This window comes from Sander lucioperca, chromosome 8 (assembly GCF_008315115.2).
Source record: "Sander lucioperca isolate FBNREF2018 chromosome 8, SLUC_FBN_1.2, whole genome shotgun sequence".
Taxonomy (NCBI): domain Eukaryota; kingdom Metazoa; phylum Chordata; class Actinopteri; order Perciformes; family Percidae; genus Sander; species Sander lucioperca.
This window is the reverse complement of record NC_050180.1, coordinates 29366319-29382627: the sequence shown is the minus strand read 5'-3', so window position 1 is coordinate 29382627 and position 16309 is coordinate 29366319. Positions and strand designations below refer to the sequence as shown.

The 16309-nt window shown below is 38.4% G+C and overlaps 1 protein-coding gene across 12 annotated transcripts in view; it reads left to right on the top strand.

The window, feature by feature from the left end:
* Positions 1-16309, top strand: part of kirrel3b (kirre like nephrin family adhesion molecule 3b) — a 183269-nt gene extending 166960 nt beyond the window's left edge. For 2 of the 12 annotated variants that reach the window (XM_036004312.1, XM_036004313.1), the window contains exons 11-16: positions 3570-3768; positions 5439-5546; positions 6012-6095; positions 6402-6517; positions 7251-7337; positions 11501-16309. In XM_036004312.1, the coding sequence (XP_035860205.1) occupies positions 3570-3768; positions 5439-5546; positions 6012-6095; positions 6402-6517; positions 7251-7337; positions 11501-11962 (1056 nt within the window). In that variant the 3' untranslated portion in view covers positions 11963-16309. Of the gene's footprint in view, positions 1-3569; positions 3781-5438; positions 5547-6011; positions 6096-6401; positions 6518-7250; positions 7338-11500 lie in introns of all 12 variants that reach the window. The other 10 variants (XM_036004310.1, XM_036004319.1, XM_036004309.1 and 7 more) reach the window with 7 other exon arrangements.

The window sequence follows — 16309 nt, the reverse complement described above, 5'->3', positions numbered from 1 at the left end:
CTTTCATATATTTGTCTGAAATAAAATGCCTGACTGAACTATTAATATAATGCCTGAATGCACTATTGATCTGTTAATTAGCACACATGAGTTTAGTTAGTCTTATTAGTTATAAGAATAGCATTAGCTTCATCATTTGTGTTCATATGAAAAGGTGGGCATGAAAATACAGTTTAAACCCCCCAATTTCTCATTTGATGCACACGCATGCTCTGTTAGCACTGATCCCATTAAGATTTATAGACCTTATATAAACAGCCTACTCTCTGAGCTCACGTTTGCACTTATTATTAATTTGTGTGTGAGGGTGTTTGCAAATGCATGTGGTTAATTGCCATACTTTGTCATCTAATGTGTGTCTTTATTATATTGATGCATTAACAAGCAACATAATTAATATCAGGTTTATTTGAGAGGGGTGCCTGCGGAGGCCGGGTTGCTGGGTCTTCAATGTTTATCATTGTTTCAAAATTATTTATTTAAGTAACAGTCCAGCCTACCTTTCTTTTGCTTCACTATTGCAGTGCCCATTGAAAACATGCCTGTTGGGAACGGGTCAATTGCTTGGCCTACGGTATTGCTGCTTGCAGCTTTCTCAAGAACCGCTCATCTAAACAACTTCATACACAATACTGTGCTTCCTTGGGTACTGAGCAATATACTTGCCATGACATAGGTGTGTCCCCTAGCAATGCTAGAGTATATGCATCATTTGCTAACAGCTATAGCTATTTGGGACCAGGCTATATCCAGGAACAAAAGCATTAATTCCGAAAGTTACATTGAGGATGCTTGAAATGTCTCCGGTCTCTCCTTATTCATCTGATCTTGAATTTACTGTAGCGAGTGACGGAGAGCGAGCGATACCCACCATGCCATTTGGCAGTGTAACAGTTAACTGGGGTCCCCTCTCAATACACTACACAGTTTGTACATAACCCACTACTAATACATTTGTCTCGTGTATCTCAAGAGCTCACACTGAACACTTCATTTCCTTGGGTCCTCAGCAATACACCCACCAAGTGTGACGTCGATTGGATGAACGGTTGTCGGACAGACAGACAGACAGACTCCTTTCATAGAAATTACAGAAATTACCAATATGAAACCTGAGATGTTGTTATGTCATGTGAAGTAAATTCTATGTATATGGCCAAATATCAAAAAACTGTCACTGAGGGCTTTTCAGTCTTTTTAACATACAACATCCTCTACCGTGATAATGAGGAACTCCACACAAGAGTATAAGAATAAGGGCAAGGAAAGCTCTCTACGTTCTGCTGCAACGTTAGACATTTTATATGGCAAAATTGTAACACTGTAAAACTGCATTTCACAACTCTGTTTAGCCACCTGCTCATTATTGCAAGTTTTAAGTTGAATGTGTTGTTTTTCCTCAGAGTACCAATTTATCTTTTTTGCTCTTTATCCAGTACATACTGTATAATTAATTTCCTCGTTTGTTAGTTAGAAAATCTGCAAAAACAAACCATGTAATTCTCACCAAAGTCACCCAAAACAAATGCAGTCTGAACAAAGGCAGCCACTAAATGGCATGTGTTACATTATCATAGCACTGCATAAATAAATCCAGTATATGCAAATATCTTTTTTTTTCTACATCACATTTTTCCATCATGTGTCAGACCCATCACTTCCTCATACCCATTATGCCCTGCAAAAATTGCAAGCCCCCTCGGTTTTTTGACATTTTGTTTTGCTATTGTTTCAAAACGCATTTCTTCAAGATATTCTGTGTGAGTTGCTGTCTGTCAGAGAGACATCAAATGTTAATTGATTTGAAATAAATTTGAATGTATGAATTACATAATAGAGTAATTTATGATAATAAAAATGCTTAACATTTCTCACAGTTAGACTTAGTATGTTGTGTTATTCTAACGAATAAGACAGGCACTTATTTGGCAGACAAATCCCAAATACCACCACATGCATATGTCAATGTGCCATCACAGTTTACAGTAAGTACATTTATTTTAATTAAAAATTAATTCAAAATAAATTAAAAGTTATGTTATTGTTATTAAGGTGTAAACAATTTTAAGCTACTCCCTTTTGCCATCATGATTATTTACTGTATTCAAAATAATATACAGTATTTCTTGCCCTACCTTATTATATTCCAGTTTAAAGCAATTAGTGCTCAACAAATGGTTTCTTGCAGTCTCCCAACAGCCAAATCCAAAAAGCACAGTAATTTAAACACTGTGGTGAGAAGAGATCTGCCTACAGTACAAACAATTTGCAATTATCCATTAAACATAAGCTCAGCCTACAGATGCCGGAGATATCTCAGTGAGATAGCAACTTGTAAAACAGAGATGAACAGCAGCAAATGACTAGTAGACAAAACATTTTTAACCACAATATTTTAAACCAAAAACAAAGTGTTTTACCATTCACAATTTAGAATATAACATATTTAGTGCATACCCACTGATTAATTTCTCTTTGATACTTTCCTCTGAACCAAATAGAAATAGAATCATCAAACAAAATGATGTCTGTGCATTGACTCATACCACCTTTTACCAGAATAAAACATAACTATCCCTTTATTATTGTAGAGCATTACGTTCATCTATTCATGGTCATTGGGTGTTTCCATGGAGATGTGTACTGTAGAAACAGTAAAGCTGCCTGCCATAGTTCAAGAATCATCAAAGAACATAGCTATATGACGTATATGTTCTTTGATGATTATGTGATTTCACCTAGAAATCAAATAATGATTGCGGGTTTGCACCATTCCATTAAACACCTTCCAATGAACCCATCAACCCACTGGCTGTAGCTTTTCAAAATCATCTAAAGAACTTTACCAAAGAAGTTTTATTGGAAACATACAGTATAGGTTTTTTTTTTTTCTATTCATTAATTATCACCAAAAGCCACTGTGTGTATCCTTAATGCCTATGTACATTGAATGCGTGTCATACTTCATAACAAGAGTCTACAGCCATGCTATCATCTCTGTGAGGCTGTACTTCGGCACAGTGATGCTTTCAGCTAAATGCTAATGTCAGCATGCTAACATGCTGACCATAAAAATGCAAAAATTCCAACATTTAGCACTTATTAAGTTTACCATGGTTTCCATCTTAGTTTAGCTTAAATTAGCTTACTAGCACATCAATTGTTTGGTCATAAACTAAATTGGAGCGCTAGATGAAAAGTTAAGGAATCAACAAAGTATTAAATTACATCCTCAGGGGGACATGAATGTCTGTACCAAATTGTTGAAATGTTTCACTCAAAACCAGAAATATCAACCTCATGATGGTGCTGGAGGAAATGTTTGCGGGTCACCAATGCTTATTGACCCGCAAACCTTTCCTCCAGTGCCATCATGAGGTTGATATTTCCGATTTTTAAATGCATTTGCATATGTGTCCTTGTGCACTTATATGTAACACACAAGATACAAACAAAACAGGGACAAACGCATCAAAACAATGCTCTAAAGCGCCAGTAATGGTCATAAACGTTACACAACACATATCAACTAATACATCTAGCTCTCTATACTCTCTGTCTTTTCTCAGGCCTGGTCATGGAAGGAAACGGTGCTGGAGTCTGGAACGTCCGGCCGCTACACCGTGGAGACTGTCACCACAGAAGAAGGAGTAATCTCCACACTGACCATGAGTAACATTGTCCCAGCTGACTTCCAGACCATCTACAACTGCACCGCGTGGAACAGCTTTGGCTCGGACACCGAGATCATACGCCTTAAGGAACAAGGTGGGAGCAAAGGTTCGACAGGTTCCACCTTCCTCTTCTTCAAATCACGTGACTGTGGTTTGCTAGATAGTGATTGATTGTAGATGGGGACAAAAGTCTGTGAGCTTGTGACTGTACATTTTAGCATGTGTGATCAGGTTAATGTGTTTGTGTGTGAATGAGCTTTTGTGTACGCGTGTAAGTATGCATGGGATTTCACGACAAATTGGTCATCTAAGAATAATGTTGATGCACAATAACAAATATTAACAACACATTTTAGTTATGTCTAATCTATAAACACAGCTTTTAGTAAATGATATGGTACATTTTTACTTTGATGCAGCAGCTACGTATATGTAGGCTACATAAACACCATTTGAGATATTTTTAAATTCTATCAGAATAAAGTTCTTCAAAATTAAACTTTTACCAACTTGGAACTGCCAGTTGGTAATACAAAGTTACACTGCATGGCATATATTCTGAAATGTTTGATGTACAGTAAATGTGATGATAAACTGACAAATTAGTTTTCTGGGTTAACATAAAGTCCACTGCCTGGTAATTTTAACTGGTGACCCTTAGCATACACTGCACACTGAATATAAAAATGCACTGCACTTCCTGCTTTCTTTATGTAAAAGAGAGACTTAAAACATTTTCTATTTCTATTGCTTAACAAATTAATACTTTCTATCTGTTGACCTTTTTGCCCTCCAGCGTAGGGGCAGCTCTGTTTTCTATCCACTTATCGCAAATGATAAATTATAAACTGCTTATGTGAAAGTGCCATTGATCTATTAAGGCAATAAATATGCTTTAATGGTGTAGGAAGAGCACTTGGTTGTTTTCCATTTGTTTAAAATGCAAGAAGGTCATAAACGTAAGCTGGTAACTCAGGTCATTAAAGTGTGCTTTAATGAGAACCTTTAATGTTAGAGCAGCACATAGATGCAGGTTTATTCTTTTCCTTGTCACAAATGCACCATAACATACTTGCAGAAACACACAAACATGATTATGCTTAAACTAATGCACACAGTCTTGCGCTCTACTCAATGAAAATAAAAGCCCTCTGTGAAAAGCTTCTATTAACCTAAATTAGTGTAAATTAAAAGTTATTAGATAGTAGGATAATGAGACAATATTAGTAGGAAAATGTTTACCCATACTGATAACATAAGGTTTAGTAATTAGTTTTCTTTTAAATTTCAGGACACAATTGAATTATTTTACTCTGGCACTGTGCCCATAAAATTTTATTTCGTAGCCTTGTGCCTCAGGGATAATGTCAAAGTCACTTAGAGGGATGAAATATAGCATATCTTCCCTTAGTTACTGCTTGTTGCAGAGACAGAAAAGAGGCAGAGAAGAGGATTATATTAGATAAGACTTTATTATCCACCTTAGTGGAAATTTATCTTTGGCTTCTCCAAAACATTAAAATACAACCATGACACCACAAGTTATCAAACATTAAACATACAACACACTTAAACTACACGCCATTAAACATACAACAACAAGCAATGAGGATAACTGGTGCATGTGTGAAAAGTGGCCTCTACATTATGACTGTGTCCTGTTCTGTACTCGCTGTCATGTACCCTATATTGGATGTAATGTACATTTAAGATGTTTGTCGTGTGTTATCGTAGAAGGACATTTCTCTTTGTTGCTCTCTGCAGAATCTCTCCCAGTGGCGGTGATCATCGGCATTGCTGTGGGAGTTTTTGTGGCCCTCATTGTCCTCATGGGCACCATTGGAGCATTCTGTTGCACCCGCTCCCAGAGAAGTACGTCTCCTCTTCCCCTGTTACATCCACTGAAGCATGCATGCCAAAGTACTGTATCGCCCCCCAAGCACACTAGAAAAAAAAATGTCCATCTATTCAAAGTAGCTACTGTTTTCAAAAATCTGCTTGCAAGATGTTGGTTGTCTGCAATATTTGACTTGAGGTTTCTTAAAAATGGGGCATACATAAAAAAAAAAAAAAATTACCGAATACAAGATTAAATCACTTTTTGAGATGGACATCTTTTTGTGTTGCAGAGATGGCCAGATTGTAATAAGGGCTCATTTCATGCAATCTCAGTCTGGCTACATTCACTTTTGTGGCTATTTACATCCTGCGCTATGTTCACTGCCACCCACCCATGTACCAAGTGACTCAGGTTAGAGACAGTCAGCCACTGTTTCTATCCAAGAACCAATTTGTGCTACTGGTCCCTTCAGCATGTCTATTGTCTGTATACTACAGAGGAAGCGCACCTGGTTATGCCCTCACTGCCCGTCTCCATCTGTGCTCACCAGAGAGAACTTGCAAGCAAAATTAAGACAGAAAGTAAGACTTTGTTATATGACAGTATCATCAGCAATGTCCCAAGCAGAATGAGCCACCGTGGAAGGCTGTGTGAGATTGCATATGTATGCAGAAAAAGATAACTTTGTGTTGGCAGGAAATAAATGATTAATAATGCGTTGTATTGTTTTTCGGGAAATGGGGTAGCTCTCAAAAACAAAAAAACCAGGGATCTATGCTAAATTCTGTAAAAATCCAAACTGCACTCAGGGAAAATTGTAATAGCAACAAATACAGAATGCTGTTTATCCAACTTATTGAGATATATGTGTCATCTGTTTCTGGCAGATCTGAACGGAGTTGTGTCAGCAAAAAATGACATCCGGGTGGAGATTGTACACAAAGACCACAATGCAGCACGAGAAAACGAAGAACACACCTCCATGAAGCAACTCATGGTGAGTGTGAGTGTCGCAACATATTATTTTCTACTTCTTGTTCCTGTTTTCAGAAATAAAATCTCAAAATGTTTTATATATTTGTGCCCTTCTTAAGCTACCATTAACATAATGAATGGACTTTTCATTTTCCATTGCTATTTCCTGTGGAATACATTATTTTATGAGTAATGGAAGAATAGACAGGCATTTAGAGTGTATATGTGTTGAAGTCTAGGCTTAGGGGCTATATTTATCAATATGATGCTACAAGCCCTATGAGCAGATCAGACCCCAATACATTGTAACTATGCAGATGCTGATGCATACTGGGTAATCGTACAGTGGGTGTAATTCTGTATCTGCATGCCTTCTAGACATACAAAGAACTGTTTCCTCTTTGGAACTGTACCAGTGTTATGGTTACCATGCAGTTGCTCCAGGGCTATGCTATTTGCAGTGTGAGGTTTTACATTTTCTTTCAGAAATACTTAATACAGTCAATACTTGATGTTAGTGCAGGGAAATGAGCTTAGCTACCTTACAAATCTGCATTCTGTTAAGATAAATTAAAGATATTCAAGGATACATTATTAATGCTCCCTGCCAGCCCTGAGTGAAGGTGAAACATGTCTGACTGATATTAAAGAACAAGTGATGAAAGTGAAATCCTTCCATCTAAATGTTGTTTCACTCTGAGTGGAAGAGTTTCGGAAACTACACAGACTCTTTTTATATACTTTTCTTGATTATTCTGTAGGTTGAACGAGGAGAATTCCAGCAGGAGTCTGTTCTGAAGCAGCTGGAGGTCTTACAAGAGGAAGAGAAGGAATATCAGCACATTAAGGTACGACTCATGGACAACGACAGCATTAGGCTGAGTAAAAGGTGGTGAGAGCCTTTGGGGTAGAGGGTGGTCTTTAATTCTGGGACCAAAATAGCAGAAAAGCATTAATTCCTCTCTTGCTACACATGATTTTCCAAGGATAAAACCAGAGGCAAAATTACTTTTAGAGGTCGGATTTCTATTAATTAGTCTCATCAAAGGTGGTTCAAGAAATCAGAAGCTGGTTGGCCCTCAAGCTGTTATTTAGGTAATTTAAAGTGTTACATATACCATATAGATGAGATTGGACTGTTTTAAAGTACATATAGTAGAAGCGTTGGATATTTATAAGGTACACTCATTTTGCTCTCTGCAGCTTTTCTAACCCATTTTAGTGATGTAGTGTACTATTTTTCAATACTCAATTTGGAATATACAAACAAAATCTTTCTCATAATGTTCCTTAAAGCAACATTCTATTCCCATTTATTGTGCTGTCAAATCAAAACCATTGGGATGTGCAGATTAACTTGTGAACTTCTCCAGTCTATTAAGCACAGTAAATCTCTAATATATCTTTAATAATGATGCATATGACTCTTTTCGGTCCCAGTGTTGTAATGTCGGTGCTGATACAGGGTAATCCTACGATGGGTTTAATTCTGTATTCACAGTAAATGATATGTTCTTAGAACTGTACCAGTGTTTTGGTACATGTACCTTTCTTTTTAATTTCAGAAACAATCTACAATTCTAAAAAGTCACGAAACATAATAACAAAAACCCACCATTGTAGTTCATTTGAGGGTAAACTCTCTGATTGAAAACGTATCATTTACTGAGTCACGTCTTCATGTATAATGAATTATGAAGTAGATTATAGCTGTGTTTAGCCCTTGTATTTATATAATACAACGTTGCATTGTAGGAGGGTTCAAATAACCGGCTGTGTGTTGAAGCCTGTGTAGTATGTCTGTGTTGTCAAGGCAATTACATTCAATATATACATTCTAGCATCTACCCTGGAGGTTGTTGCTTGGTCACAGCCCAGTTTCGAACCCTCTGGTGGCAGGTTACAAAGGACAACAATGCTATATTTAAAAGAAATGTATATATAAGTCTTACAGCATGCGCTCCATCCACTGTTTGAACAATGAAATGTGTACATCCTTTGATATCATTAGTCCTGCTCCATGAACCTTTTGGAGCATATATGCAGGCTGGTTCAGTAAAATGTCACTGTGGTCAGATCCAATCAAATGTGTCTTACTCAGTGAAGTCAGGATTCAATGAATGTAATAACATTGACTTTAGTGCTATTTGCAGCTGTCTGCCCATTTACATGGCAATGAATGGATCAGTCTGTACTTACAGATGAGATTCTTTGCTCTCAGTTCTCCCATAACACATGAAAGCACTTTACTACTTGTAACTTTTGCAGTAAATGACCCGCATGCGATTTGGCAGATTGTACAGATTAATGTTTAAAGCCCTTTGTACTCCCTGATAGGCTAACTTTAAGTGAAGGACACATTCTCTCCTATGTGTGCATTATTTTACTGGTGTGAAGCCAAAGTAAGTAAAATGACTATACTTTACAAGGTTTCATTCAAATTAGTCAGTTATTCTTTGCTTGCAGCTATTTATTACACTACAATTACACTATTTAGTGCATTGTTTTCATTTAGGGTACTGATTAGGGCTGTTAAACGATTAATTTGTTTAATCGCAATTAATCGCCAAATTTCTATAGTTAATCGCGATTAATCGCATGTTTTATCACATGAATAAAATTTTATTATTTAGCATTTCAGAACTGTTTTTAAGTACATATTAACAATGGAAAGCAATTATTACCAGTGTATCTTAATTGGGAATCAAATGAATGCAAAGAAAGTTACTTTATGAACTTGACTTTAAGATTTGTAATTGTTTATTTTTTTTATTTACTGTAAACAAAAGAAACGTGTGAATCTGTCATTATTGCACAATTCCTCCAAGTACCTAACCTAACTGAGATGTAACACTAACACTTTTGCTTATACAGTACTAACAAAATGGTCCAAAAACCAGATGCCACAGCAGGACATTTGTAACCTTTACATTTTTCTAATAAGGAATGTAACAATTCTCCTGGACAGAAAAGGGGGTGGACAATGTCCCAAATGACAAAAACAGTCAAAAAAACGATACAAACATCACAGTCCTAAAACCGTATGCTGATATACACAGTCAATATAGTGTGCAGTAACTCCTAAATAATTTTGATTACTTACTGACGTCCAGTGATCACTGGTTAATGAGACAGCGTTTGCAGCACTTCCAGTTGGGCTGCTTTCTCCGTGGAGTACATGCTGTGTATGCGTGAAACTGGTGTCCCCCTCGACAACTTTTTAAAAGTAAACTTTCCATTCAGAATCTAATTGGCATCCATTTCTGCGTCTCACACTCGCCATCCACTCAAAACGTAATGTTAGCCTACTACTCTTTGGCCGGCTCACAAGCCCAAACAAGTGCAGGCGTGCCTGTGTTTTTGTTTCCGGCTAGATCCGGTGTGGTGTTGTAGTTTTTCTAACGTTACTAGTTGTTGCAACAGCATGTGAAAAAAACTACAAAGTTCGCTTGGCCAAAAAGAACGTTAATCTTGCGATAAAAAAATTGCCACCGTTAAAATGGGTTTGTGTTAGTATAGATTATTAGTAAAAAAGTACTATATATACAGTATATATATATAAAATGATATCTTATTTTTATCAAATATCTGAAAAAAAACACTTTCACATTTACTATAAAGTTACGATGTATAGTATTATTCATAGTGGCATATTATATCATACATTAACCAAAAGTTAAATTAAATTTAAGCAGAAATACGCCGTGGTTTGTCCTTAAGTTTTCAAAAAAAAACATTGAAACAACCTTCCTGCAATTTGTTTCCACAAACTTTTCTCAAGCAAGAGAAAATCACAATATTTACTTTATGTTGCTGTGAAAGTTATTCCAATATGTAGTGAAAGTGTTTACTATTCCTGAAGAAGAACCCCCTTGGTGCTTTTAATGTAAATGCATTAGTAAATCAAGCACAGCAGATGATTTCAGCAGGTGTTTATTCCACCTAAGACCTGCATTCTTGTCGGCAAGACTGTAGATGAGTTCTCACACTGCAGTTTATATTTAACAAAGATGATGTGACCATTCTGACCTGATACGAGGTGACATAGGTCCGTTTAGACTCTGCAGCATACCAGAGCTCATCAGTGCCACAAAAACAAATTCTGACCTGTTCATTGTCCTAACGAATGTTGGCATTGGTTCCCTGGAGTGTGCTTCTGTTGTGTTTGCCTGCTTACCTGCTTTCTCTGGGGCCGGATGTTTTTGATCCTAGTTAATGACAGTGTGCATGAGGCGAGAGCATAGGACGAGAGCAGAGCAGAGACTGAACAAGGGACAAGGGAAAGCCAGAGGCAAACAATCTCTCTGTCTGCTGTCTGATGAATACAGACATAACGAGAATCCTCTCAGGTTGTCTCTCTCATTTCCACATTATGAGCATTCTTCCTTTTTGATTTTTCACCATGCTCACTATGCTTGACATTCACATGCATTCACAAGTGGATATGAAAACACACACACACACACACTCATGCCCTAACTGGACCCTTAGCAAAAGCACGACGCCTGCAGCCTAGCAGACAAACAAGTGACACAGCTGTAGCCTCAGAAGCCATTTCAGTGCAAACGTGAAATCACAGACAGTACAATCCGTTTAGGTCCAATTAAAGCTGGTATGTGAGTGAACTTTGCAGTTGCACGTTGGATGCCAAACGATGAATCATCAAGGCCTGCTTAATTAGCGAGAAACATGATTTTAAGGTTAGCGTGGGGGCTGACTAAATCCTAGCACTAAGCTTCGCCACTGTTTTTCGTTTTTCTTTTTTCTCATGTACGCGGCAGCTTGTTTTTTCTTATTTATTCAGAAATTTGAAAGGTAATTACTGCCAGTTTGACCTCGGCTCCTGTTGAGCTTTGAGACGATTACATGTAAATGCATATAAACGAGGGGATGCTTTTATTTTCTCCCTCTTTTTCCTATACTAATTTGCTATTACGTACAGCTAGAAAAAAAAGTATTTAACAATAATAATGATAATAATAATAATCTTTCTTTCCTGTGTTTTAAATAGGACCCTACAAATGGATACTACAGTGTCAATACCTTTAAGGAGCACCACACGCCTACCATGGCTGGAAATCAGTCTACTGAGGTGAGGAACCCCACCAACACAGGTACCCTGGGCAAGCAGCGGGTACCAACGGGCATGTCCTTCACCAACATCTACTCCACTCTGGGAGCAGGTCCCAACCGTCTCTATGACTACAGCCAACGCTTCGCGCTGGGCATGGGCAGCAGCTCCATCGAGCTGTGCGAGCGGGAGTTCCAGCGCGGCTCGCTCAGCGACTCCAGCTCTTTTATCGACACGCAGTGTGACAGCAGCGTCAGCAGCTACAGTAAGCCGGATGGCTATGTGCAGTTCGACAAAGACAGCAAGGCATCGGCCTCCTCCTCCTCCCACTATTCCCAGTCCTCCTCACAAAACTCAGACCTCACCCGGCCGCTCCAGAAGCGCATGCAGACCCATGTCTGACCAGAAGGGTGAGAGAGCGTTTGAAGGGGTGTAACAAGCAGCCAGGACTGTAAAACTGAGACAGAATCAGCTCCCAGGAGCCCCTAAAGTAACAATGTTACGGTTTCCTCTGGACGCCTGGAGATGCAGGGGCTGGTTGGTTTTAATACACCGTGGGACTTGTTCAGTCTTCTCAGTGTCCCGAAAAGTGGATCAAGAAGCCTTATATTTCCCTCATGCTTAACTTATTAACCACCTCCTTTTTTTAAGCCCCATAATCATAATTGTGCCACAGAGATCTTATTTGCCAACACAGAGACAACCCACGTTTTGAATTAAAAAATTCAGTACTCGGTTTCTGCAGTGGAATTGTTAGCAGGGGGCAGGAATACTACAAAAGCTTTGTGTGACAATCAGTTCCCCAGGCAAAGAGCATTTTTGCTTTTTGAAGATTGTCATTCAGAAAAACTGAGATTGTTGTTAAGCACGAGCATCACGATAATGAGTGCGAGCCCATGTCCTCCTGCTCTCTTGTAGTTTGAAGCACAAAAAATGAATGTGCATGTGGTTTTCAGTTGTTAAAGCAATAACTCTTTCCTCTCCCCAACTTCTATTCAAACACTGTATGTTAAGCTTGTTGAAACTCGTCTCATGTGTAGGTGGAAGAAAACTTTCTCCATGTGCCCACAGACGTCTCAAACATTTAAAAGAACAACTTTTTTTTTCTTTTTCCGCAGCAGTATCTGGGCCACAGAGCTGAGCAGATAAAGAGGGGCTGAGATCTCATTTTAAATCCCTGAGTCATTATTTTACTGTGACACACAAAGAATATCAGTGTACATACTGACTGTAATTTCTTTTCTAGAATCTGATTTCTGACTCTGATTTCCCTCATGGAGGACTCTAAATGAGACATGAGCGCCTCTTCTTGTCCATATCTACTTTGCCTTGAGGGTCTGTGTGATCTGTGTCAATACAAACTTTGGCTAAGCAAGATAGACATACACTATCAGCTCTTGTGTTGATGGAGAGCTGCATCCTCCACGGTGTTACCACACCAAATCCAGCTCCAAGGCATGCGGCAGGAAAGCTCACAAACTGCAACATACTGTATGTTGTACTTGTGAGTTTCTCCTGCTAACGCCGCAGATCATCAGCCATATACTTAAGGGGAACCTGTTGAATGAAATGTAAACATTATATTTTAGCTGAGCTTCTTTTTGTGTCGTTATCCCATTGCTATTGTCAATATCACTGTTGACACTGGAGCTTAGTGCACCCTGACTGTATACCTACCTGTGATCGTGCAGGTCATCAAGGGACATGAAGAGCCAATTTTACGAAATGTGTTTTATTTTGCTATCTGCTTTATTTTTGGCTACTGTGGAGCTGATGGTGTCACACTGGCTCTTTATTTTGTTGTGTTCTGCACTGTATGTGACATATATGAAATTTGATTTATTATTTAATCACTGACACTGTATTTGTTTTAGTTGAGAGTAGAGACAGTAGTGATTTAGCTTGCAGCTACACAAACGCTTATACCTAACATTTCAAAGTGAGTCTCTGTCAAGAGTGTCGTAGTCATGCATCATGCATGTTTTGTGGCAAAACAAAGTAATGAATGGGGAGTGCTGCTTTTTTGCAGTACTGAACACTAGGAATCCTAATGCAGATGTGCAGATACCATAATGCAATTGGGCAAAAATATTGTATCTGTATTCTAACCTGGATGCAACCACACCAAATAAGATGTAAACCCAACAAAGGTTGTGATCAAAACTCCTTAAGATGTGTTGAAGCAGACCCTTTGGTAAGAGCAACCATTTACAGTAAGCATCAGCCTCAGTTAATTCATACATTATATCACATTCGATTTTAGCCATCAAAAGCCTCATACGTTTTTCAAGGTCTGTTCCATCCATACTTTATAGAATCAGCTTGATTGTTATTTGATCAGTTATTTGAAGGGTAAAGAGGAGCAACACCAATGTCACTTTGTTTTGTCAAATCAAGCTAAAATGTGACAGAAACTATACTAGGTTACAATATATCTTATCTAATTAGGTAGTTTTTCTGTATCATCAATAGCAATTGGGATGACGTGTGTCTGAAACAGCCCATAAAAAAAGACAAGCAAGGCATTTCCAACAAAAGCAATTTGTTGTTGTAAGCACTTTACGTTTGATTATATTCAGGGCATTTGAATGGGGTTTTCCACTTGAGTGGCAGTGGTTTGGACTATAATTTTACAAATGGATTGGCGCCCATTGTACAGCTTAAGACAAAAAGCTCTGTTTCAACGCTGATAATCCAGCTTGGCACTTAGCAGACTGTATATAAATCTCTAATGCTGTCTTTCTCTGTATATAATTTTTCCTGGCTTTTCTTTTCTGCCTCAGTCAGATTTCACTATATTAGAGCTTCATAAATCCACATGGCATCAAAACTGTGTAACAGACAATAATTTTCTCTTTGTTTCCCTTCCAGAAATTTCATCAATCTTACTTGTTTCTTACAAATTCCATGATATGCTTGTGTGAGCAGTTTCTCTTTCCCCAGATCTCACGGGGGAAAACTCACACTCTGTACAACGAGTACACGGGAGGCTATAGGGTGAGAAGCTGAGCTTAGCTGGGACAGCTTTGAAGTGAGATGCAGTAAGAGGTTATTATACCTTCATTCCTTGTGAGAGATGCCCAGCAATATATTGCATTTGGCACCATGATGACTGTCAAGTATGCCTGTGCTATTTTTTTTAATGTATTTTTCTCAGCATGAGTGCAGGATCAAATTCTTACCTTGATATTGGCAGGACCCAATTACAGTGTGGGGACAGTTTTCATTTTTATTATCATTTGCATATGTTATGCATTATTGTACATCCACAGTTTTAGAATCCAAACATGTTCACCATTCAAAACTTATTAGAATGCAGACATTGAGCATGTCTCTCCCTAGAAACAAAACAAATTTGCTCTCCTCTCCATAGGGTCCAGTTTTACTTATCTGATGCAGCTCCCGCACTGATCCAAACATAATGCATTTTTCCCAGTCCAGAGAATCTGCACACTGCACAGCAAACAGATAAATATTTGATAGGCCAGCCTTCTGTCCCACCCCCCCCCCCACCCCCCCATGGCAGCAGCTACAGTGGGCATGAGAGTACCACAGGAAGCGAGTGCCATGTCAGTCCTTGGGGATCAAAGCCCATGTGGGGACAAAGTCTGCCCTGCTTACCTGTGGACACCTCTCCGGCTGGTGCTGGCGGCGCCTGTTTGCCTGGCTACAAGCACTGCACAGATGCCAGGGCATAACAGATGAATAAACACAAAAACCCGGAACAATAACAAGGGGTTGCTGCCCTTTCCTGATAAAACAAAGCAACCCTTACAGGGCGGAGGATGCAGGGTAGTCTATTATTCAGAGATGCTAAATACTAGCCTGTAGTGCATTGGATAAGGACATTTCAAAGGTGAGAGACAGAGGTTATGAGCAGTGTGAAGTAAAGACTTGTTGCTTGCTCCACCCACTGCCAATATTATATTTGTTTACTGCACAAAATGTTTGCTTGGTCTGAATAAACTAGGGGGGGAAAAAGGATAAAGAAATGCTGAACATTAGTACTGCCAATATCTTGCCTATGCCTGCAAAGGGTGGTTTACATGAGGCTATTTGAAGTCTCCCTCACTGTATGATAAGTGGTACTGTCCATGATGGAACACATATGCAGAGAGAGAATATGCAGTTTTAAACATTGAATTGATCATAATAACCCTTTCTTTACTGTGTAAATGCTTTCTATCACTCTATTTCTGTCTTTCTCTCACTTATTTTCTTTTCTACCAATCATGAATCATTACCTTGTTAGTACTTTAATAACATACACCTGTAAGGAAAAGGACCTGAACTAAATAGTATTTGCAAATAATCCTCATAGTTTGCTTTAGCCTTCATGGCACACCAAGAGTCATTGGGGTTTGGTTTGCATCGTACAGTGTACGATAAGTCACAGAAGATTGAAAAAACATTTCAAAGTCAAATGGGTAGACTTCTCTGTGATGGGTTGAATTATATATATAATAACGCTAACTAGTTTGCAAATACTACATGACCCAGGTCTGAAAAAGTACTTAACTTAGATGGTCATTTCAAGGGTTTGTACAAATAGTGAACCATAAGCGTAATTGTAATGAAAAGACAACTTGTAAATTCTACTGGGTAAACCACTATTTTCAGGCAGTGGCGCTCTGTATCTAAGAAAAAAAAAGAAAAAAGAAAATTTGTTGTATTTTAACTGTACTGGTCTGTGAATCTATGATGCTTTTGCTCTGTATATTTGGAGAATAAAAATGATGTTTGAGTTTG